A 24463-nucleotide genomic window follows, 5' to 3' on the forward strand; every position below is an offset into this window, starting at 1 on the left:
TCACATTAAAGTTCGATAAATTCTGAAAAGAATGATACCAAACATATATATATATAGGTTTTAAAATAAGCCCGATTTAAAGCATGACAAAAAACGTGACATAAAAACGTCACATAAAATCGTTGCACAAAATCGTTGCACTTTTAGGTTTAGGATTGTATATAGAGAGAGTAGATTATATGTAATTTACTTATTTTGTTGTTTGCTTTTTATATTGTTTATACTGTTTTGTGATAAAAGTTGTTACACTGTTATACTATTCTAGATATATATATATATATATATATATATATATATATATATATATATATATATATATATATATCCATCCATCCATCCATTGTCCAACCCGCTGAATCCAAACAGGGTCACGGGGGTCCGCTGGAGCCAATCCCAGCCAACACAGATATATATATATATATATATATATATATATATATATATACACACACACTGTATATTGTTGTTTTTGAAGTGACCGTATCAGTGATTTCAATCATTTTGGTGAACTGAACGAAATGAATCGAATCACGAATAACCAGCAAACGAACCAACCAACAACTGCCTAATATATATTGAACTCTCCACCCCTCAAATGCAGATAACACCACCCACATCCCACATTTTGAATGATCGGGATGATAGGCTGCTGTTTTACACTCTCATCCCATTCTGGCCAGATTTGCATGAGTTTAAAAGGTGCTCACAAAGCTATCTTCCTTGAACAACTCTGAAATAGATAAGTGGTGGACGGATGGTATGAAACGCATTTTGAAAAATTCAGAGGAGTTCTTGCGGAAAGGTAAAAGAAGATGGGGGTTTAGGTAGGCGCGCGCGCGTGCACGCGCAGGTTCTCGCGCGCTCATGGATTTTGTCGGAAGTGAGCGCGCTGCGTCGTTGCTGTTTGCTGGGTTGACTCGCTTGACAACAGAAACATGGCTGCCCCTGCTGCAGGCGGAGGAGTTTCACTCTGCCGCAGTGACACCAGCCATGTAAGCTCACTTGGCGTTGTTAGCCAAGGGAGAGAGGTTATCAAGCCTTCAATTACGGAACTGACCAAAGAGGTCCGGACAAATATTCTGTGTACTGTGGAGGGATGTGGCAAGATCCTCCCGAACACCCCAGCCCTCAGTATGCACCTCCTGAAGTCACACCGGATTCAGGTAACGGCAGCGTCCTTCTCTTTGCTTTATTAATTTTCCAGAGAATGGGCGGTTTAAAAATAAAATACTAAGCGGGAAGTTGGCTGTTTTAAAACGTTTCAGGATTTTCGTGTTTATGTAAGTTTCTCACATACACTACTAGAGCCCTTATATAAAACGTACAGTGAAAGGTGATGATTTGTCGTAAAGAATGTTAAATACGGTGTCAGCTTTTTGAGGTTTTGTGGCTTTTGGGCTTTCTGTAGGTTAGGCAGGCAGTGCGCTAAAAGCAGGAGTCGTTTAGTAGTTCAGCTAGTTGTACGACGAGTCCAGAGAAAGAGAGCAAGGTCGGAAAGGAATACGCCGGGTACCCTAGAGACAAGTGGCGTGCTGCGACAAAGCTCTCATTCGTTAAGAAAATCTCCAAGAATGTACCTATAATGATTTTACGTGCCTTTTCAGACTCCACTTTTAGTTTTTAAGGAGGTAGCTCGTTTTTGGTATCGCCATTCCAGCCCGTGTTTGGAAATCCGAAGTAACTTTATCGGCGTGAGAGTAACTTGGGCCGCTAAAGCCTTAGTACAGATAAACAATGCCTGTATCGTGATCAGGCACGGAAAATGAATGAAAGAATGAATTAATTTTGGTTTTTGTGTTACATTTTGTCAGTTTATAGTAAAATGTTTCAACCAACATATTTAATTATATTTACACTGGTTTGCTTAGCAGACGCTTTTATCCAAAGCAACTTACAAAAGAGGTCATCAAAATCGAGTAAATCAGCCCGGGGGATTGTTTGAGAATAAGCGTTACATGACAACGGGTAAGAAATTAATCGTCACAAGTGAAGAGCTAAGAGCAAAATACAAACTAGTTACACCTGGTATGTTGCAAAGCCTTAACAGTTCTGTTAGAAATTCACCAAACCAGAGTCGTCAAACGCTTCTTAAACATACTGAGGGCGTCAGCTTTTTGAGCAGTGGTAGGCAGCAGCAGCTACAAGTGAAAAAGAGTCTGGAGTGAGATTTCATGACATACGGGTGGCATCACCAGATGCATTTCATTCCCATTGGGATTAATAAAGTATCTATCTATCTATCTATCTAGTCGAGAAGTAGCGTTGGAGCTCCCAAGTGTCTCCATAGATGTAAGTGCTGCCCACAGTGACTACTCTGTCAACAAGTATTTTGATTTGAGTACGTGCTGAAAGTCGGCGAGAAAGGATATCGCTGCAGCAAAGAGACGAATGCCGAGTAGGAGTGACTTTGTCATGTCATCCATACACAGTATTACAGCATAAAGTGGAACGAAATGTGGAGTGCAATATATACACAATCAAATAGAACACATTCAGTCTAACATAAAACCAGGATAAGCACAGGACAATTAAGAAAGTGTACTATACATAAGCTATATCATGCTATACTAAATTGATTAATTCATGTATAGATTAAAAAAACTGAGATACTTAATAATAGAATAATAACTGACACTAAGACACAATAGTAACAGATGTAGTGTTGTGGTATATCATTCAGATCAACTACTAGAAGCAAGTCAGAGGGAAGGTGGACAGCAAAGAGTTCAGATTCCAGACAGACAAGGGGTAGAAGCTGTTGCACAACCTGGCAGGAGTGGTTTGAATGGAAGTAAGACAAAGGGGCTGTGGGAAGGATAGGAGCGACCCTTCCCAATGCCATATAGGCTTTGCAAGTAGAACGCTTTTCTGTTGTGTGCACTATCCGTTGTAGGACCTTGTGGTCAGAGGAAATGCAGTTTCCAAACCAGAGAGAAGGAATTTATGTAAATCTGCTTTCACAAGATAAGGTTTGCAATAACTTGCACCTTTCTATCCTGTCTGCTAGGCTTAATTTATTGTCCAATTTAATTGGAACTATCTGAACTGGCCTTTGTAAAATACAGTCTGGAAGGGGGTGACATTAAAGATCTTGTTGTGGATCTTAGGCTCGCTGTTCTTTGTCATGGTTTGTGTTTTGGGAACATGGCTTAACTCTTTGCAGTGTATCCTGTCACCTCTGTTTAAACTTTATACTTAAACTAGTCATTTAGCCCGTTACAATAACGGGCGCTAGAACAGTAGTGCATAAAACATTAGTAGGAACAGTCTGTATTAATTGGCAAGGGACTTTGACCTCATTCTTTTTGTTGGTTGTATTTTTCTTTCTTTCAGCCTTTCTTTTGTTGATGTTTACTTGCTGAGCTGACCCTTCTTTGTGGGCTGCTGCCGTGTATTGTGTGTGTTTAATTTTCTGTGACAGTAATACTGTCTTGTGCGTCCACTGACTTGTACGCCCGTAATATACCTTTAATTTTCTTTGGCGGTAATACAGGTGTGTGCGTCGGCAATATGCCTTTAATCTCCTCTGACAGTAATACTGGCTTGTATGTGGCTGTAATAATGCGTTACTGTATTGTGTACCTTTAATTTCCTCTCACAGTAATACTGGTTTGTATTTCCGTAAAACACCTGTAACTTTCTCTGACAGTAATATTGCGTATTGCACCATGCCCCGCGCATGCGTACTTCACCAGAAGACACACACACACACGGACACCTGGACGCACACAGGGATTTTATTAAAGAGGATTGTATATTTTCCTTATTACAGTTAGGTCCATAAATATTTGGACAGAGACAACTTTTTTCTAATTTTGGTTCTGTACATTACTACAATGAATTTTAAATGAAACAACTCAGATGCAGTTGAAGTGCAGATTTTCAGCTTTAATTCAGTGGGGTGAACAAAACGAATGCATAATGTGAGGCAACTAAAGCATTTTTTGAACACAATCCCTTCATTTCAGGGGCTCAAAAGTAATTGGACAATTGACTCAAAGGCTATTTCATGGGCAGGTGTGGGCAAGTCCGTCGTTATGTCATTATCAGTTAAGCAGATAAAAGGCCTGGGGTTGATTTGAGGTGTGGTGCTTGCATGTGGAAGATTTTGCTGTCAACAGACAACATGCGGTCAAAGGAGCTCTCCATGCAGGTGAAAGAAGCCATCCTTAAGCTGCGAAAACAGAAAAAACCCATCCGAGAAATTGCTACAATACAGTAATCCCTCCTCGATCGCGGGGGTTGCGTTCCAGAACCCTCTGCGAAAGGTGAAAATCCACGAAGTAGAAACCATATGTTTATATGGTTATTTTTATATTGTCATGCTTGGGTCACAGATTTGCACAGAAACACAGGAGGTTGTAGAGAGACAGGAACTTTATTCAAACACTGCAAACAAACATTTGTCTCTTTTTCAAAAGTTTATACTGTGCTCCATGACAAGACAGAGATGACTGTTCCGTCTCACAATTAAAAGAATGCAAACATATCTTCCTCTTCAAAGGAGTGTGTGTCAGGAGCAGAGAATGTCAGAGAGAGAGAGAGAAAAAAAAGCAAACAATCAAAAATCAATAGGGCTGTTTGGCTTTTAAGTATGCAAAGCACCGCCGGACAAAGCAGCTGCAAGGAAGGGAGCAATGTGAAGGTAGTCTTTCAGCATTTTTTAGAGGAGCGTCCGTATCCTCTAGGCCAGTGTGCGAACAGCCCCTCCGTCAGGAGCAGAGAGAGTGAGAGAGCCGAAGAAAAACAAACAATCAAAAATCAATACGTGCCATTCAAGCTTTTAAGTATGCAAAGCACCGTGCGGGAAGCATGTCGCTTGACAAAGCAGCTGCACGGAAGGGAGCAATGTGAAGATAATCTTTCAGCATTTTTAGACGAGCGACCGTATCGTCTAGGGGTGTGAACAGCCCCCCTGCTCACACCCCCTCCGTCAGGAGCAGAGAATGTCGGAGCAAGAGAGAGAGAAAAGTAAACAATCAAAAATCAATATGTGCTGTTTGATCTTTTAAGTATGCGAAGCACCGTGCGGGAAGCATATCGCTTGACAAAGCAGCCACATGTAAGCCCAGCAAGGATGGCAGCAATGTGAAGGTAATCTTTAAGCGTTTTTTGAGGAGCGGCTGTATCCTCTAGGGGTGCGAACAGCCCCCGTGCTCACAATATATTTGAAGAGTTTAATACGTAATATGCGCTCTGGTTGGGAAGCTTCTCAGCCATCTGCCAATAGCGTCCCTTGTATGAAATCAACTGGGCAAGCCAACTGAGGAAGCATGCACCAGAAATTAAAAGACCCATTGTCCACAGAAATCCGCGAACCAGCAAAAAATCTGCGATATATATTTAAATATGCTTACATATAAAATCCGCGATAGAGTGAAGCCGCGAAAGTCGAAGCGATATATAGCGAGGGATTACTGTATTATGAGTGGCAAAATCTACAGTTTGGTACATCCTGAGAAAGAAAGCAAGCACTGGTGAACTCAGCAACGCAAAAAGACCTGGGGCCTCATGTATAACGCCGTGCATAGAATTCACACTATAACATGGCGTAAGCACAAAAGCAGGATTGTGCGTACGCACAGAAAAATCCAGATGCAGGAATCTGTGCGCACGCATACTTTCACGTTCTTCCACTACATAAATCCCGATCAGCGTGAAAAGTAACGCACGTGCACGCGCCTTCTGTCCCGCCCCAACTCCTGCCAGAATTACGCCTCTTTGAATATGCAAATCAATATAAATAGCCTTCTGTGAAAAGACAATGGGAAAAGCACAGGGGAAAATATAAGAATTTCAGCGAATACCAAGTGGAGGCAAAGGAAAAACGTACTATTTGTTGGTTTAAACAGTGGTATAATCAACAAAAGAAAGTTGATCGAGTGACAGAGTGTCGGAAAAACTCGAAAGATCAAATTCACAAAGTCGCACAGTGCCCGAAATAAAAAAGAAATCACATATCAAAGTCGCCGTGAAAAGGCAAGTCGTAGCCCACCGTCTGAGTGTCATATGAAAGCGTATTAGGGTACAAACAAAAACATAGGCACACTGGGAAAAAAGCACGAAATGTCAACTTTAATCTCGAAATTTCCACTTTAATCACGTAGTTTATTTTGTTTGCCATTAAAGTAGAACATCATAAACTTCATCTTAAAATCGTTTATTTTACTAGTTTCTCAAGTAGCATGTTAAATGCTTTGTTCTGTGTTTGATCTTCTATGTGCTCTATGTGCGTGAATCACTACGGTGCTTCTGTTCTTTCTCTTTCTCCGACAGGACACAGAATGCATTACATTCGAGATATTACAGCTCTCTGAATAATTAAAATACTGAGATGTATACGTGATATCATTTTCATGATGATAGGAATGAAAGCATGTTATTAAACATGGGAACACGGTGTCGCAGTGATTGTTCATATCTCACGCAAGAGGCTTGCTGCACCATGTGCGACCTTCGATGAAATAATTTATTACAGAAGTACTGTCTCTTTCAAACGTACTAACCTCCAATTCCTGTCCATACTTTTCTTTCTCCAATCGCCACACAATCAGCTCTGTAATAGACGTTAAGCCATTTGTAAGCTTAGAACTCCGATTCTTCAAAACTTTTAAGGAACATTGAAATATCTTCGTAGTACATGTTTAATTATACTATTCATCTATCCTTCCAGTGTCGCGTCAGCACCAGCAAGAATACAGCGCAAGGCAGGAGCTATCCTTGAACTAGCTATACGCTGCGGCACCGTGTCCTCACATGTTTAATTATTAACAATACAGATTATTTAAATGAAGTTAAAGTTTTATCTGTATACTATAAGCAACATATTTTTCTGCATTTCATCTTAAAAATGATATTGTCATCATACGCGCTTTATAAAGTAGCGCAGGTTGTGCAATATTATAACTGTAGTGTAAGTTTACAGTGAGGTGATTGAACTTATAAGTACAAACAGTTCTACAAGGAGCACTTGATGGACTGATTGAGTGCATTTATAGTTCTTGGGATGAAACTGTTTCTGAAACGCGAGGTCCGTACAGGAAAGGCTTTGACGCTTTTTGCCGTGGTTGAGATAGTGTGTACTTGAAACTGTATACCGATAATTCTCTTTCCGATCATCTGCTGCTGTGATTCACACTCAGATACAGTGATATAAATACTCCGAGTGGTGCAGTGAGAGTAATATGGAAAAAGATGATCCGCAGTGGCAACCCTTAACGGGAACAGCAAAAAGAAGAACAAGATGCAGTGAGCGTAACAACGCTAAAGCAGTTATGGTATTTGGAATACTATGGCTATTCCCTGGCCCATTATATTGCTACAGGTTAATTACGATCAGATGCATTACACTAATAAACAATATGCAGTTAATTTCAGTGTATTTATAAAGCAGCGTCAGGAATGTGGAGCTAAGAAAGAAAGGATGAGCACACAGGAACAGTAGTTTGACCATTCTGTGGACCATTATATTGTTACAGGTTAATTACAATCGGATGCATTAAATTTATGAACGATATGCGGTTAATTTCAGTGTATTTGATAAAGCCGCCGCCGTGGATGTGGATCTAAGAAAGGGTAACCACACAGGAACAGTAGCACTGCTTTGACGCTGGGTGCCGCCAGTCTGCAAAACCGAGCGGAGAAATTGCGTACGCCAAGGTATGAGTTACCGTGGAAATGTGCGTGGCTTTACACCAAGTTTAGGTTTTATACATTGCGATTTGAGCGTGGAAAGGTTCGTATGCAACATTTCTGTGCGTACGCACCGTTTATACATGAGGCCCCTGGACCTCCAAAGAAGACAACAGTGGTGGATGATCGCAGAATCATTTCCATGGTGAAGAGAAACCCCTTCACAACAGCCAACCAAGTGAACAACACTCTCCAGGGGGTAGGCGTATCAATATCCAAGTCTACCATAAAGAGAAGACTGCATGAAAGTAAATACAGAGGGTGCACTGCAAGGTGCAAGCCTCAAGAATAGAAAGGCTAGATTGGACTTCTAAAAGAACATCTAAAAAAAGCCAGCACAGTTCTGGAAAAACATTCTTTGGACAGATGAAACCAAGATCAACCGCTACCAGAATGATGGCAAGAAAAAAGTATGGAGAAGGCGTGGAACAGCTCATTATCCAAAGCATACCACATCATCTGTAAAACACGGTGGAGGCAGTGTGATGGCTTGGGCGTGCATGGCTGCCAGTGGCTCTGGGACACTAGTGTTTATCAATGATGTGACACAAGACAGAAGCAGCTGAATGAATTCTGAGGTGTTCAGAGACATACTGTCTGCTCAAATCCAGCTAAATGCAGTCAAATTGATTGGGCGGTGTTTCATGATACAGATGGACAATGACCCAAAACATACAGCCAAAGCAACCCAGGAGTTTATTAAAGCAAAGAAGTGGAGAATTCTTGAATGGCCAAGTCAGTCACCTGATCTTAACCCAATTGAGCATGCATTTCACTTGTTGAAGACTAAACTTCAGACAGAAAGGCCCACAAACAAACGGCAACTGAAAGCCGCTGCAGTAAAGGCCTGGCAGAGCATTAAAAAGGAGGAAACCCAGCATCTGGTGATGTTCAAGACTTCAGGCTGTCATTGCCAGCAAAGGGTTTTCAACCAAGTATTAGAAATTAACATTTTATTTCCAGTTATTTCATTTGGCCAATTACTTTTGAGCCCCTGAAATGAAGGGATTGTGTTCAAAAAATGCTTTAGTTGCCTCACATTTTTATGCAATCGTTTTGTTCACCCCACTGAAATAAAGCTGAAAGTCTGCACTTCCAACTGCATCTGAGTTGTTTCATTTAAAATTCATTGTGGTAATGTACAGAACGAAAATTAGAAAAAAGTTGTCTCTGTCCAAATATTTATGGACCTAACTGTATATATAACACTAGAGGGCTTCACTCGCCAACCCCCACGCCTGTGCTACGCGCCAGCAACTTCACATCTCTGTCGCTCACGTATGTGGATTTCACTTTCACCAAACAACAAAACTTTTAATTCTCACAGATAGGCGTCTTCATTGGGAAGAAACACTACTTTTCCCTGATGGCAACATGAATCTACACGTCTCCGGCCTAAAATTTAAAGCCAAACAATTTCTGTATACTTCTGTCATATCACCAATGTGTATTTATTCAATCTCTTTTCGCTTTTACCTTTTGTCAGTATTGCATTGAATTTTGATTCAGTGTTTGGAATTGCATCGTGATAACACAATGTATAACTGCCCGTGAGTAAATATTGTTTCTTTCTGTCTACAAGAAATGTGTCTGACAATAGCATTCACACAAATGAGAAATGATTGAACCGTGTGTGTGTGGTTATTTGGGCAGGACTTTTCCAAATCTTTTTGCATAAGCTCTTGTCTCGCGGGGCTTGAAATTTTCTCTCACGGGATTTCACTTTCACCAAACAACAAATTTTTAAATTCTCGCGGATACGCCTCTTCATTGGGAAGAAACACTACTTTTCCCTGATGGCAACACAAATTAGACGATCTATAAGTCTCCGACTTAAAGTTTAAATCTGAACAATATATTCAATCTCTTTTCGTTATTTTATTATTTCACAGAGTAATAATTTCCATTTGTTTGCGCTAATGTGATCTTTACTATCCTTTTTTTGAGACTTTCGAATATTCATACTTCCATTATCTCTAACCTGCTCTTTATGGTGTTCTACTTTGTCATCTACTCTTTGTCTTTTGTTTCTGGCCCGGGCGTGGTTAAATCTCTTGGCAAAAAGTTCTCGTCTCATGGGACGTGAAAGTGTCTCTCTGAGAAAATCTCGTCGTCTTCCAAGATTTTTTTTTTTTTTTATAATAGAAAGGATATGCCGTGAAAACTTGAGAATATTCATGACAAACTTTAATTTTGTCACCTTCATGTGTGACAAACTTTTATTTTGAAAAGTTCATCCAACTTGTCAAGTGTGTCCCTTCCTTCTCGATATTCGGCTCCTGCCAGCAGAGGTACATACCTGACCTCAGCTGGTTTAACACCAGACAGGCCCTTGCATTTTGAATCACCTGCAGTGGATTGGTGACACCCGGGATACCCTTGCTGCCAGGCAGCAGTGCAACCTCTACGCCACTGTACCCCCACATGATTAGTACATGCTTTAATGCATTTCATCATGAAAATGATATCAAGTATTTATCTTAGCATTGTAAATGTTCAGTGTGCAGAAATGTCATAAAAATTATTGTATTCTGTGTGGTGATCACTGCTTGCGCCTCCTCTTAGTGCAGAGGAAATCAGTTTAAGAAGCACGCAGTGATTAACATGGCGTGGGGAACGCTTAACACAAAGCATTTCATGCGCTACATAATTTATGACAGGGTTTGAGAAAATCTAGTGAATTAAATATTCATTTTAAGAAGAAGTTTAGTTTATAATGTTCTACGAGAATGAAGTCAACATGTCGACTTTAATCTCAACATATAGTTAACTGTGTCCGTATTTGTTTTTCACCTTGGCCCTAATACGTTTCCTTAGAGAAGACACCCATTGTAATCAGTCAATCTTTAAATTAGAGGCTAATTTGGATGACTTATTAAATTACCATTTATTGGGCTTGAAGGACATACTTTCATTGCAGTTGAATGTGCACTGAACTAAGCTGTGGTCCATTTTAACCACAAAGTGCAATTATTTTTAGCATGTGAAAGCTCCATTTGAATTTTGACGTCTAGCAAAAAACCGGTCCCCCTGAATCCTGAAAAAGGGAGGTCTTCTACCATTTACAACAGCACCCCAGCACATAGAGATTCCAGCTGCCCCTACTGACTATAGAATGTGTGGCTCTGTAAGGAATTGTGGTGCAGTGCCAACATCGCTAAGTTAGCAGTGTTGGCTCACAGTAGTGCCAAGAAAATACAGCTGTTGGGTGACATGTAATAATTCTTACTGGTACAGGTAATGATACACAAGTAAAGCCACTAATTATTTCTTCCTAGACTGATGTCCATGTTTTAAAATAAGTATAGCGATAGACATATCCCATGTTTCATACAATTCATAGTTAATATGCAATATGTATTTTTAATTTTGTTTTAAATGATATATGTAAAATATATATGTTGAAGTGTATCTTGAGAATGTTATTTTCCAACACATTCTGGGGCTGAATATTAATTTACAGTTAAGAATATTGTAAAATCAAAATAGGATTGGCATTGGTGGTTCTGAAATGTTAACATTGAAACTTTGGTTGAATATCCATAGCCTATTCTTTCCAAGCTTGTCCGAACAAGATGCATCTACAGTGATCCCTCGCTATATCGTGCTTCGCCTTTCGCGGCTTCACTCTATCGCGGATTTTATATGTAAGCATATTTAAATGTATATCGCGGATTTTTTGCTGGTTCGCGGATTTCTGAGGACAATGGGTCTTTTAATTTCTGGTACATGCTTCCTCAGTTGGTTTGCCCAGTTGATTTCATACAAGGGACGCTATTGGCAGATGGCTGAGAAGCTACCCAACTTACTTTTCTCTCTCTCTCTCTCTCTCTCTTGTGCTGACTTTCTCTGATCCTGACGTAGGGGGTGTGAGCAGGGGGGCTGTTCGCACACCTAGACGATACGGATGCTCGTCTAAAAATGCTGAAAGATTATCTTCACGTTGCTACCTTCTGTGTGCAGCTGCTTCGTGAAGCGACATGCTGCACGGTGCTTCACATACTTAAAAGCTCAAAGGGCACGTATTGATTTTTGACTGTTTTTCTCTCTCTCTCTCTCTCTCTCTCTCTCTCTCTCCCTCTCCCTGCTCCTGACGGAGGGGGTGTGAGCTGCCACCTTCAACAGCTTTGTACCGGTGCTTCGCATACTTAAAAGCCAAACAGCCCTATTGATTTGTTTGCTTTCCTCTCTGTTTGACAGTCTGTGCTCCTGACACGCACTCCTTTGAAGAGGAAGATATGTTTGCATTCTTTTAATTGTGAGACAGAACTGTGATCTCTGCCTTGTCATGGAGCACAGTTTAAACTTTTGAAAAAGAGACAAATGTTTATTTGCAGTGTTTGAATAACATTCCTGTCTCTCTACAACCTCCTGTGTTTCTGCTCAAATCTGTGACCCAAGCATGACAATATAAAAATAACCATATAAACATATGGTTTCTACTTCGCGGATTTTCTTATTTCGTGGGTGGCTCTGGAACGCAACCCCCGCGATGGAGGAGGGATTACTGTACATTCAAAATACATTCCTATTTTGCTTTTTGTTTTTCTTCCCAATTCAAGGTCATGGGATGCAGGAGCCTGTCCCTGCAGCATTAGGTTAAAGACAGAAATATTCCTTGAATGTGCACTCTAGTTGGTGAAGGATCAGATGGTCACACAGTCCCAGTTTATAATTTAGAATTGCCAAGTATCCTAATACACACATTTTTGGGATAAGAGAGTTAAGCGAGAGGCCCGGAAGGAGGTGCGTATTCCACAGAGGCAGTGAACAAGCATGAGATTTGAATGCAAGCTCCATGAGGCAGTAGAGGAATCGAAAAGTGCCTCCGTGGCATCTACAGAACAAAAGCCAGTTCAGTATGCAGTGTAATTTCTTATCATTGACTGGGTAAGTTTTCTTCCCTATAGGCTCTGTGAATTTGATTTAAAATTAAGTTTGCAAGTATTTAAAGAATCACTGTTCTGTTATCAAGTCCAAGTATTCTAATTCAGGGTGACAGGGACCTGTAGCATCTCTCTCCTGATAGCACTAAGTACAAGGCCAGAAACACCCTTTTAACAGACCCATCATCGCAGGACTCAGACTTGTACGTGGTCGATTTGGAATCATTAGTTAACCGAACCTATACTTCGAGTAAAAGTCACGTGATTATTGGCAAATTGCATAGACTTTCCGTAGTCTGTGACCAAGTGGAGAATTCAAATCTCAGATGCTGTGAGTAAGGTAACACCACTAATGACTGCAGCCCTGTTATAGCCATTTTGAAATTGGAATGTAGACATTTAAACTGTTTTTTTCATGATTGCACAACTCAGTTGTCTTTTATGTCCACCCATAGATACTAATTTATTTTTTATACTGTATGCAGTGTATAAGTTACTGTAAATCACATCCTAGTAAAGAGCACTTTTTTAAGTTAGGTGTCTAAACAGTTCTTTGCTGCTGCTTACTTTCATTTATACACAAAGCTGACAGTTCGGGGAAGAAGCTTTAGCGTAAATCATGATCTACTGTTAAAAAAAATGTTCAGCACCACACTTTTAATTTTCAGGGTGAGGCAAACACTAGGATGAAACTGGTGGCATTTGAAATGGAATGTGTTACTAGATCATATTAAGGGAATTCAGGAGATGAAAACCGATTTCCCATTTGTTTCTTCCCGTTAAAATTGTCACTTCTGTAAGCTTTTCAATGTAAAACCGCCCTAATTTGGAATGTGCATAAGAAATGTAATGGTTTACTTCATGAAATGGAAGTGCATAATAAATAAGAATAGTTGTATCAATTATTAAAATGTGTCCTTCACTTTAAATGTTTACCCCATAATATATAAAATCTAAATATTCTCAATTCTAATAGGAATTTATCATTTTTTTCCTTTGATAGAGGCCCATAAAGGACTAGTTTCATAATGGATATGAAATAAAAATCTTCATTTTCTAAAACGATACCCCACATGCTTTTGTTTGAAGAAATAAATTACCAAAAACATTGTCATATTTTTGATCATCTTGATCCACAAAATATTATATGACCCTTCCTAAGCCTATATTACTGATCCAAATTTTTTCAAAATTTTGTGAAAAGGAGTAACTTTAACTTGTATCCTGTTGAGTGTATGAACCCCTGGAGTTGGCTAAAAATTTTTGCTGAAGACCACAATTTGTTTACTCTTAGGTGTAAGTTTCTGCACAAAACAGGGTCCAAAAATGGCCTACTTTTTATGAACACGATACATTACTTATTATAAAATGTCAGCATGCTTGTGTTCAAAGTAGCACTTTCTCTGTCTAGTCAGAGGCAGAATATATATCCAGCTGAGATATATATCACAGTTTCAGATTTCCACTAATGCTGGTTTCAGTGCTGCATTCAGTTTATTCAGCTTAAATAAATATTTTGAGATTATATAATTGTTGATATGCCTTTTTTGTTTATATACTGTATATTTCCCCATTCAGGTACATCTCTTTGGATATACAGACATGACCAAAAGTATTGGTTCCCTGCCACTATTTAAAAAGGAATCTCAATTTTTCATGAAATAAGTTGAAACTGACAAGCGTATTTATCATCCTGTGTTATCTATTCCATATAGCAGACCATTTGATTTTGATATAAGTGTTATTTATAAAAATGACATGACAAAATTAGTTGAACCCTAATCTAATATTTTTATGCCATACCCTTTTGAGGCAATAACTGCAATCAAGTGATATCTGTAGCTCGAAATGAGATTCCTACACTGGTAATCTCTCACTTTTCATGAACAAACTCCACCAGTTCTCTTGAGGAGTCTGGCTTCTTGAGTCGTCTGGCTTCTTTCTATCAACTATAGATTCAGCTCTTTCCATTGATGTTTAATTGGATTCAGATCAGGGCTTATAGGAGGTAACTTCAGAAAATTACATTGTTTTCTTGTCAGCCATTCCTGGGTGCTTTTAGGTGTATATTTTGTCATTGTCCTGCTGGAGTACCCATGATCTTCAATTAAGGGAGACATTTCTGGCAATGGCCAGTATGTTTTTCTCCAAAATGCCCAAGTTGTAAGATTTAATTTTAATATTTCTTTGTGCCCGGCAAAGATTCAAGGCACCCAGTGTCAGAGGCAGCACAGCAACCCCGTAATTAACCATCTCCATATTTTACAGTAGGGCTATTGGTTTATTCTTTGTAGATGTTTTTGTTTTGGTAGCTCACATATATTCTCCCAGTAGGACCGTGACTGATCAACATGCTGTGATAGAAACCAGGGCGTTGGCAAGCCCCAAACCCCAACACGAGTTCTGAGTTCAAATAAAGGATGTTTTTTATTCACCACAATACCTCCAATGTAACACAAGCACAGAATATTTATCTTTCTCCACAATTCACATCTCACCACCACACTACCCTCCTCCATTTGAGTGTTGCTGTTTGTTCTCCCAGTTCCGACTCGTCTAAGTAAAGGAGAGCAGTCCCTTTTATTAAGGACCCGGGAGTACTTCCAGTGCCCAGGCTGCTACCCTTTGAAAGTACTTCCGGTTCATGTGGAAGTCCCATACTGCAGGGAGAATGTCTCCCTGCAGCACCCTCTTGCGGCACCCACTGACCCCAGCAGGGCTGGTTTGCCGGACTACATCTCCTGGCATGCCCTGCTGGCTCCCTACTGGGCACCGATAGCTGCTGCCATCTAGTGTGCTGGGGGAGTAGAAAGTCCCCAGCAATATCTTCCACTTCCGGTGAGCTGTCCATCCATCCTTTCTGTGCCTCTTCTCCTCCCCACTTCTGGTCGGTATGCCTGTCCAGCCCGTGTGGCGTTTACAATGCTTTATATCAAACTCCAGTTGGGCTTTTTATGTCTCTTTTTTTAAAGGTTGGGTTTCCTGCGTCTTCTGCCATGGAGTTTACTTCTGTTCAGACAGTGACAGATGATGTGACTTGAAACTGTTGTACATTGATCTTGGATGTCAGTTTCAATCTTCCTTGATGCATTCCTTGACCCTTTATTTATCATTTGACTAGCAAAATACCCGCGCTTCGCAGTGGAGGAGTAGTGTGTTTAAAGAGGTTATGTAAATATATATATATATATATATATATATATATATCTGTATAATATATATATATATATATATACACACACATACATACATATATACACGCATACATACACACACACACACACATATATATATATACACGCATACATACACACATATATACACATACAGACACATATATATACATATACATATTTACATATCTACATATATATATACATATCTACATATATAGACATACATGTATACATACATACATTCACATATATAGATAGCCAAATCTGTGTGCTTCGCAGCGGCGAAGTACTGCTTTTAAATTTTTATTAAGAAGAAAAGAAAACCTTTTTAAATTGAGGGAAAATATAGCAATAACAATTTGTTAAGGATCTGTTTTTTTGTGAAGCTGCCTTTACACAGCCTCTCCGCTGTATTATAAACGAACGCCATATAAGGCTGTCCTTTCTCCTTGCTCAGCGGTTCTGTATTGTTTTATTGTTCGTTTATTACGATTGTTATAGTTATTGTGTAGCTATTTGAGACTCACTTTTCTGTTCAGGTACTCATTTCCTTTATGTAATCCGCGGATTCTCCACTATTTTTTGTTCGTTTATTACGATTACAGTAATCCCTCGCTATATCGCGCTTCGCCTTTCGCGGCTTCACTCCATCGCGGATTTTATATGTAAGCATATTTAAATATATAACGCGGATTTTTTGCTGGTTCGTGGATTTCTGCGGACAGTGGGTCTTTTAATTTCTGCTACATGCTTCCTCAGTTGGTTTGCCCAGTTGATTTCATACAAGGGACGCTATTGGCAGATGGCTGAGAAGCTACCCAACTTACTTTTCTCTCTCTCTCTTGCGCTGACTCTCTCTGATCCTGACGTAGGGGGTGTGAGCAGGGGGGCTGTTCGCACACCTAGACGATACGGATGCTCGTCTAAAAATGCTGAAAGATTATCTTCACGTTGCTACCTTCTGTGTGCAGCTGCTTCGTGAAGCGACATGCTGCACGGTGCTTCACATACTTAAAAGCTCAAAGGGCACGTATTGATTTTTGACTGTTTGTTTTTCTCTGTCTCTCTCTCTCTCCCTCCCTCCCTGCTCCTGACGGAGGGGGTGTGAGCTGCCGCCTTCAACAGCTTTGTGCCGCGGTGCTTTGCATACTTAAAAGCCAAACAGCCCTATTGATTTGTTTGCTTCACTCCTTTGAAGAGGAAGATATGTTTGCATTCTTTTAATTGTGAGACAGAACTGTCATCTCTGTCTTGTCATGGAGCACAGTTTAAACTTTTGAAAAAGAGACAAATGTTTGTTTGCAGTGTTTGAATAACGTTCCTGTCTCTCTACAACCTCCTGTGTTTCTGAACAAATTTGTGACCCAAGCATGACAATATAAAAATAACCATATAAACATATGGTTTCTACTTCGCGGATTTTCTTATTTCGCGGGTGGCTCTGGAACGCAACCCCCGCGATGGAGGAGGGATTACTGTATAGTTATTTATTGATTCCCTTCTTTAGCTGACTGCCTGCTCATATAAGGCGCTCTGCTGTTTTTTTGTGAAGCAGCCTTTACACAGGTTCTCCGCTGTTTTATAAACGAACGCCATATAAGGTCATCCTTTTTCCTTGCTTCGCCAAGGAAGCAGCCTTTTTATTTAATCCACGGGTTCTCCGCTGTTTTATTGTTTGTTTATTACGATTGTTATAGTTCTCTTTGTATACCACATTGTCAGTTCAGCCCTCCGGTTGTAATATGACCAAGCAGTGCAAGCTTACTGCTGAGAATGCAACGTATAGTTGTACAGGAGAAAAGCAATCTTGCCTCAAATCAATGGCAACCTTTTGTAGGTCTGTGAACTTAATTTAAACTTTAGGTGTACACGGTGCTTTGTTTCAGAAGTGCCTGCACTCATGAAAATGTCTCTATGCGTCAGTCGCTTCATATTCTTTTCCTACATTATCGATTATGTAATGTGTTTTTTGAACAGGTTTGATTCATCGAAGTGATCACTCATGCTGCGTTCAGTCAGTTCACGTGAGCTGTTCTCTTGTGTGATGTTGTGATGTCCACGGCTTTATTTAATGTTAGCTAAGACCCGGCACTTAAAAGTTTCTCGCTACAGCAATTTTAACTCCGTTACAAAGTGATCCAAAGTCTCGTTTATACCTCGTGTCTTCTCATTAAACTTGTATGTTGCGAATATGGTATTGCAAATGGCAGTGGGAGCATTTCTATAAACTTAATTTAAACTTACGGTTTACACCGTGCTTTGTTTCCGCAGTAGCTGCACTTATGAATATGCTTGGATGCGTCACTCGCTCGCTTCTTATTGTTTCGCTGCCTTCTCAATTGTGTAATGAATGTTTTCTTCAACGCCCTTTGGGGCTCTTCCTTGTTTTGTACGTACTGCGTTCACAGTCAGTTCACGTGATTACGTGGGAGGCGTGATGACGTGATACGCAATTCCGCCTCCCACGGCCATCGAGCTGCAGTCTATTACAGTATATGGACAAAAAAGAGGTTCCAGTAATGTCCGTTACGCGTGGAATTTCGAAATGAAACCTGCCTAACTTTTGTAAGTAAACTGTAAGGAATGAGCCTGCCAAATTTCAGCCTTCCACCTACATGGGAAGTTGGACAATCAGTGATGAGTGAGTGAGTGAGTCAGTCAGTCAGTCAGTCAGTCAGTGAGTGAGTCAGTGAGGGCTTTGCCTTTTATTAGTATAGGTTTATTCTCCTGTTCAATTTGGGATCAAATTTCTTTTGTGGCCAATATCCAGGAATATTGTCTGTGGTCCTATTGACATAATTCTTCTTGATAGTATTGGCTACAGTGGTCACAGGAACATGAGGCCCTTTGGGAAATGGCCATGTATCCTTTACTGTGCTTGGCAGTTCCTTTCTTCCTTCCCTTCTCTTGGTCATATTCAGTGTGATGCTCAAAATAACCCAACAGTAATTCTCTGAATTGAAATAGTGGCTGATTACTGTATAGTGTAAAGTTGAAGACATCTTTGATACCAATTAAAGTAATTGGTCTACTTGAGATCACTACAGTTTAAGTCTTTTAAGTACTAAGGGGTCCCAATAATTTTGTCAGCGCTGTTTTCATTTGTTTTATTTTTTTAAATATGTTAAGTTCTAAATCATTCTGTATGAGTTATGGAATAAAGAGTGATGGATGGCTAATACTTTTCAGTTAGTTTATTTCGTGGAAAATTGTGATTCTTTTTAAAATAGTTGTAGTTTACCAATACTGTGTCTGTATTGATCTCACTCTCACACACATACATATACACACACACACACACACAGTGAATTCAGAAAATATTCAGACCCTTTTCTGCACACTATATTGTATTGTAGATATAGTTTTACATGGGTATGTTTCCTATTTTTTCCCCATCAAACTACACTCAGTAACCCATAATGACAATGTTTTGCATATTTATTAAAATTAAACAACTGAAATCTTCCATTCATGTGAATAATCAGATTCTTAATTCAGTTCTCTGTAGAAGCCACTTCAGCACCGGTTACAGCTTCAAGTCTTCTTGGGTAAGTCTGTACAAGCTTTGTGCAATTAGAATCAGGCAGTTTATCTGCTTCATCCTGGCAGATCTCTCCAGCTTCATTATAGTGGTAGGAATCCTCTTATCTACTGCCATCTTTAGGTCTCTGCACAGATATTCTGTGGGATTTAAGTCTGGACTTTGGTTGGGCCACTCAACAGCAATCGGAAATCTGCTGAAGCCACTCTAGCATTGTTTTGGCTATATTGTTCAGGTCCCCAGTCTGAGTTTGGGTGCACTCTAAAGCAGGTTGCATTCATTCAGTCTGTACTGAATCTTGAGTTGATTTCTTGTCCCTGCCTTTTAGATGCACCTCCATGGCATATTGCCTCCACCACGCTTCACTGTAGGCATTGCCTGGTTTTCACTAGTTGTAGTATTTAGAGTTCTATCCAAAGAGTTGAGTATTTGTCTCATCAGACCAGAAAATCTTTTTCTTCACGCTCATGTTCCTTTTTACTAAAGAGTAGCTTTCGTCTATCCATTTCGCTATAAATGCCTGATTGATGTAGTGCTGATGAGATAGCTATCCCTATGACTGGTTCTGTCATCTCAGCTAAGGACTTCTGAAGCTCTGAGTAACCAATAAGGTCTTGGTCACCTCCCTGCTGAAGGCTGTTCTTATACAAAAGTATATATAGTCAAGTGAAAAAGTACACCCCATGAAATGTTTTTTTTTTTTTTTTTAAACATAAGTGGACATATCAAGGTTTGGCCTTCATTTAAATGGTTTCTCTAGATAATTGTGATATAGCAGAACAAACATCATGCCACATTTACATTGTGTAGTCAACAGTATAATTTAAATATACGCAAATTTGCATGTGGGAAATGGAAGCACTCTTTTTCATTTATCACTACCTCAGATACCTAAAATTAGAATCCTGAGCACCAGATCAAATGATTAGAGCATCATTCAAGAGGATTTTGGAGGAACCTGTCTTATGTAACCCCCAGACATTTAGTTTAGTTTGTTGTTGAATTGAGTGTCATCACCATGCCTAAATCAAAAGAGCTCTCTGAGGCTTTCAGACAGATGGTTCTAGATGCATATTAGTCTGAGAAAGGTTTTAAAAAGCTCTCAATGGGAAATCAACCATTCCACTGTCTGGAAGGTCTACAAATAAAGATTTCAGATAATTTCCAATTTGTACAAGTCAGGCTGTCCCAGCAAGATCAGCCTGAGAGCCGAATGCAGGATGCTAAAAAGTCTCGAAGAAGCCCAGAATTTCATCACAAGAACTATAGGTAGCTCTTTCCACTATTGATATTAAAGTCTATGAGTTTACCATTAGAAGGAGGCTGTACAAACAGTATCTACATGATATATGTGCCAGGAGGAACATTAGGGCAATACTAAAGTTTGCCCTTGAACACTTGGACAGACAAGGCAAACATCGTTTAGTTCAGGGGTGTCAAACGTACGGCCCGCGGGCCAAAACCGGCCCACTAGGGGGTTCAATCCGGCCCACTGGATGAATTTTGAAAGTAAAATAATTAATAAAAGACACGAACTCGAAATTCGTAATAAAATGCAATTCCTAAATCATCCGCTAGGGTGTTAGTCAGATGAGAGGGGCGCACTGTGTTAGTCAAAGGGGAGGGGTGCACTGTTTTAATTAGAGTAAAAGAAGCAACAACTCTGCCACTCTGTAGGCTACCTTATTTTCTACTCACCTTGACACCCTCATTAGCCAAAATGTCTTTGTCAAAAAGGAGAAAAGTGGATACCGAGTGTAGGGTTTTCCAAGAGAAATGGACCACTTCCTATTTATTCATAGAGATAAATGGGAAACCTGTGTGCTTGGTGTGTAATCAACAAGTGTCGGTGCTCAAGGAATATAATATTCGGCGCCACTATGAGACTCATCATAGTGGAAAATACGACATCTTGCAAGGACGACTGAGGAGAGAGAAGATAAATGAATTGCTGGTGGGTCTGAGAAAACAGCAGTCAATTTTCACTCGGAGCCGAGAGGTCAGTGAAGCAGCAGTAAAAGCCACCTACGTAATTGCTAACGAAATAGCATTAGCATCAAAGCCATATTCCGACGGTGAGTTCGTTAAAAGATGCATGATGAAGGCTGCAGAACTCGTGTGTCCTGAGAAGCGACAAGCATTTGCCAACATTAGTCTGACGAGAAACACTATGGCAGAGAAGATATCGGAACTATCGGCTGATTTAGACAGGCAGTTGAAACACAAGGTCAAGTCATTTCTTGCATTTTCTGTTGCAATTGATGAGAGCACTGACATTACAGACGTTGCTCAACTGGCCATATTTATTCATGGAGTTGATGACACATTGACCGTCACTGAGGAGTTCCTTGAGTTGGTGCCTATGAGTGACACCACAACAGCTGAGGACATTTTCGGCTCTGTGGTTGGCGTGCTGGACAGAGTCGGGGTGGACTGGTCCCGCGCCATCAGCCTGGCTACAGATGGCGCGCCATCAATGATCGGAAGAAAAGCAGGTGTTGTGACAAAATTCAGAGAGAAAGTACAAGCCGCTAATGGAGGAGATGGTTTCTGGACATCTCACTGTATTTTGCACCAGGAGGCATTGATCACGTCATGGAGGTGGTTGTCCGAACTGTTAATTTCATCCGAGCCAGAGGCCTGAATCATCGTCAGTTTGACTGCCTTCTCAGTGACAATCACGTTACTAATACCCTGCCATACTACACTGAAGTAAGGTGGTTAAGCAGAGGTGCTGTGCTGAGGCGTTTCTTTGATCTACGCGAGGAAATCGGACAATTCATGGAGAAAAAAGGAAATCCAGTGATGGAATTACAATGTCAGGAATGGCTGCAGGACCTTGCATTTCTGGTGGATATTACAGAGCACTTGAATATTCTGAACAAAATGTTGCAAGGCCGCAAAAAAGTTGTCACACAGTTTTATGACAGCATATGTGCATTCAAGTTGAAGCTGACTTTGTGGGAGACACAGCTGTCAAGTGGTGACCCTGCACATTTCCCTTGCCTAAGAGAGGTATGTGCAGCAGGCATTAATGCTGACATGAAACAGTATAAAGACAAGATTGCAGGATTGCTGTGTGAGTTTGAGAAACGGTTTCAGATCTTTGGTGAACTCGAGAAAGAATTTGCAGTTTTTCGCTCACCCTTCACAGTCAAAGCTTCTGATGTCCCTGTCGACATCCAACTAGAGATAATTGATTTGCAATGTGATGCAGATTTGAAGGACAAGTTTGCCTCAGTGGGCTTGGACACATATTATCAATATCTCTTGCCAGGGTACCCCAAATTAACAGCCCTGGCTGCAAAAATTTTGTGCATTTTTGGGACAACCTACCTTTGTGAACAAGTTTTCTCAGTAATGAACATCAGTAAAACAAAATTGCGCTCAAGGCTCACAAACAAGCACTTAGATGACATTCTGAGATTGGCTACTAGTCAGGACATGACACCTGATATTGATGCACTTGTGCAGACCAAAAGATGCCAAGTTTCAGGAGCAAAAACAAAGTAATCTAGATGTGACTAACTCCTTTAAAATATTGCTTCAGACACCGATTGCACTTAAAGAATTCAGTTCTGTGAAAATGAATTCTTGCTGTAGAAATAGTTAAAAAATGTTACATTTAATGTAAGTTAACAGCTTCACTATAAAAGAGTTTGGTTTGGTGGAATCCTATTGTTCATGTAATGCCATAAATTTTAAGGTGCAGTACTATATTTTTCAGTTCCAAATACCTCTGACTTAAAGTTTTGTTTGTATTTGTGCAAACACTTGTTTTAAGAAATCTGAGGTTGTTTATATGTTTTGATATGTTGATATGTTTTGTAAAACATTTCATTAAATATGAAGATTTTCTAATGTACTTGTACTTCTTTGCACGAAAACAAAGGGAAAAAACATGGACTTACTATTATTTATAGGTAATTATGTTATAAATACTGCTCCGGCCCACTTGACATCTAATTAGGCTGTATGTGGCCCCTGAACCAAAATGAGTTTGACACCCCTGGTTTAGTTAAAACCAAAGACAGCCTTTGATCAGAAGAACCTGATACTAATTGAAAAGCATGGTGGTGTAAATGTTATGGTTTGGAACTGTTTTGCTGCATCAGGACCTGGGCAGATAACCCTCATAGAATCCACTAGGAATTCTTCATTGTATAAGAAAGTGCTTGTAGATTATGTGAAATAATCTCTTAGATTAAAGCTCAAAAGAAAGTGGAATTTTGCAACATGAAAGTGACTCTAAGCAAACTACTAAATCCACAAAGGAGTGGCTGAAAAGAAAGAAATAAGCTGTGCAAGCTATACACCTCTCAAAAATTGCACAGCTGAAAGAAGTGTGCTTTGAGCACTGGAAAACATTCTCCCAGTTAATGTCAGAGACTGGAAGACGGTTATAGGAAACACTGACTTGTAGTTGTTTATGCTAAAGGGGGCAATATCTGCTATTAGTGTCAAGGGTCTACTTACTTTTTTCACAGACGAAATTGTATGTCTGTTAATTTTTTCTGTTTAATAAATTATTGCAAAGTCAAATTTACATTTTTTCCCCAATTACATCACCTTTTCCATATATGTCAAAAAGGAAAATATATTTTGTTGCAATTTTTCACATTACTTATTTTTGAGTATTTTCAAAAGTCTCATTGATTTTTTTGTAAACAAGCACCCCAGCACTTCTCATTTATTTAATAAAATAGTGATCCTTTATCCTCACCCACACTATTTCATCCCAGCTCATTCCACTGCCTTTCTCTCTGCCTCATTTAGAAACCTTTCTTTGAAGCCAGATTTTCTAGTTGCTCTGCATAGCTTATCTTGGTTCACATATTTATTTTCAAAAATGACCCTCACAGCATTCAAGTGTGCATTTCACAATATGCTGTCGGCTAATTAATGTTGACACGCTAGATCACTGAAAGAAAATAAACAAAAACTGGCTTTTGATTAACTCTAGTGTAACTCAGTGCACCAGTTCAGCAGCTGAATGTGCTTACACCTTGATTATGCTTTGAATCTTTTTCTAATTTAATGTCTAAACCAGACAGAAGCAACATTTTTTTTACACAGCCCTCTATCTATATGTTTTGTTTTTTTTCTTCTTTGAATGATTGTATGTTTTGGGGTGACCACTTACTCATCTAATGAAAAATTATTTGTTT

At 39.7% G+C, this 24463-nt stretch overlaps 1 protein-coding gene across 1 annotated transcript in view; it reads left to right on the top strand.

The window, feature by feature from the left end:
* Positions 1 to 886: 886 nt before the first annotated feature.
* The window catches only part of atmin (ATM interactor), a 54768-nt gene continuing 31191 nt past the window's right edge, over positions 887 to 24463 (top strand). The window contains exon 1 of the mRNA XM_028809824.2: positions 887 to 1163. Coding sequence (XP_028665657.1) covers positions 936 to 1163 — 228 coding nt within the window. The 5' untranslated portion in view covers positions 887 to 935. The remainder of the gene's footprint in view (positions 1164 to 24463) is intronic.

The sequence above is a fragment of the Erpetoichthys calabaricus genome, chromosome 9 (assembly GCF_900747795.2).
Source record: "Erpetoichthys calabaricus chromosome 9, fErpCal1.3, whole genome shotgun sequence".
NCBI classification, from domain to species: Eukaryota; Metazoa; Chordata; class Cladistia; order Polypteriformes; family Polypteridae; genus Erpetoichthys; species Erpetoichthys calabaricus.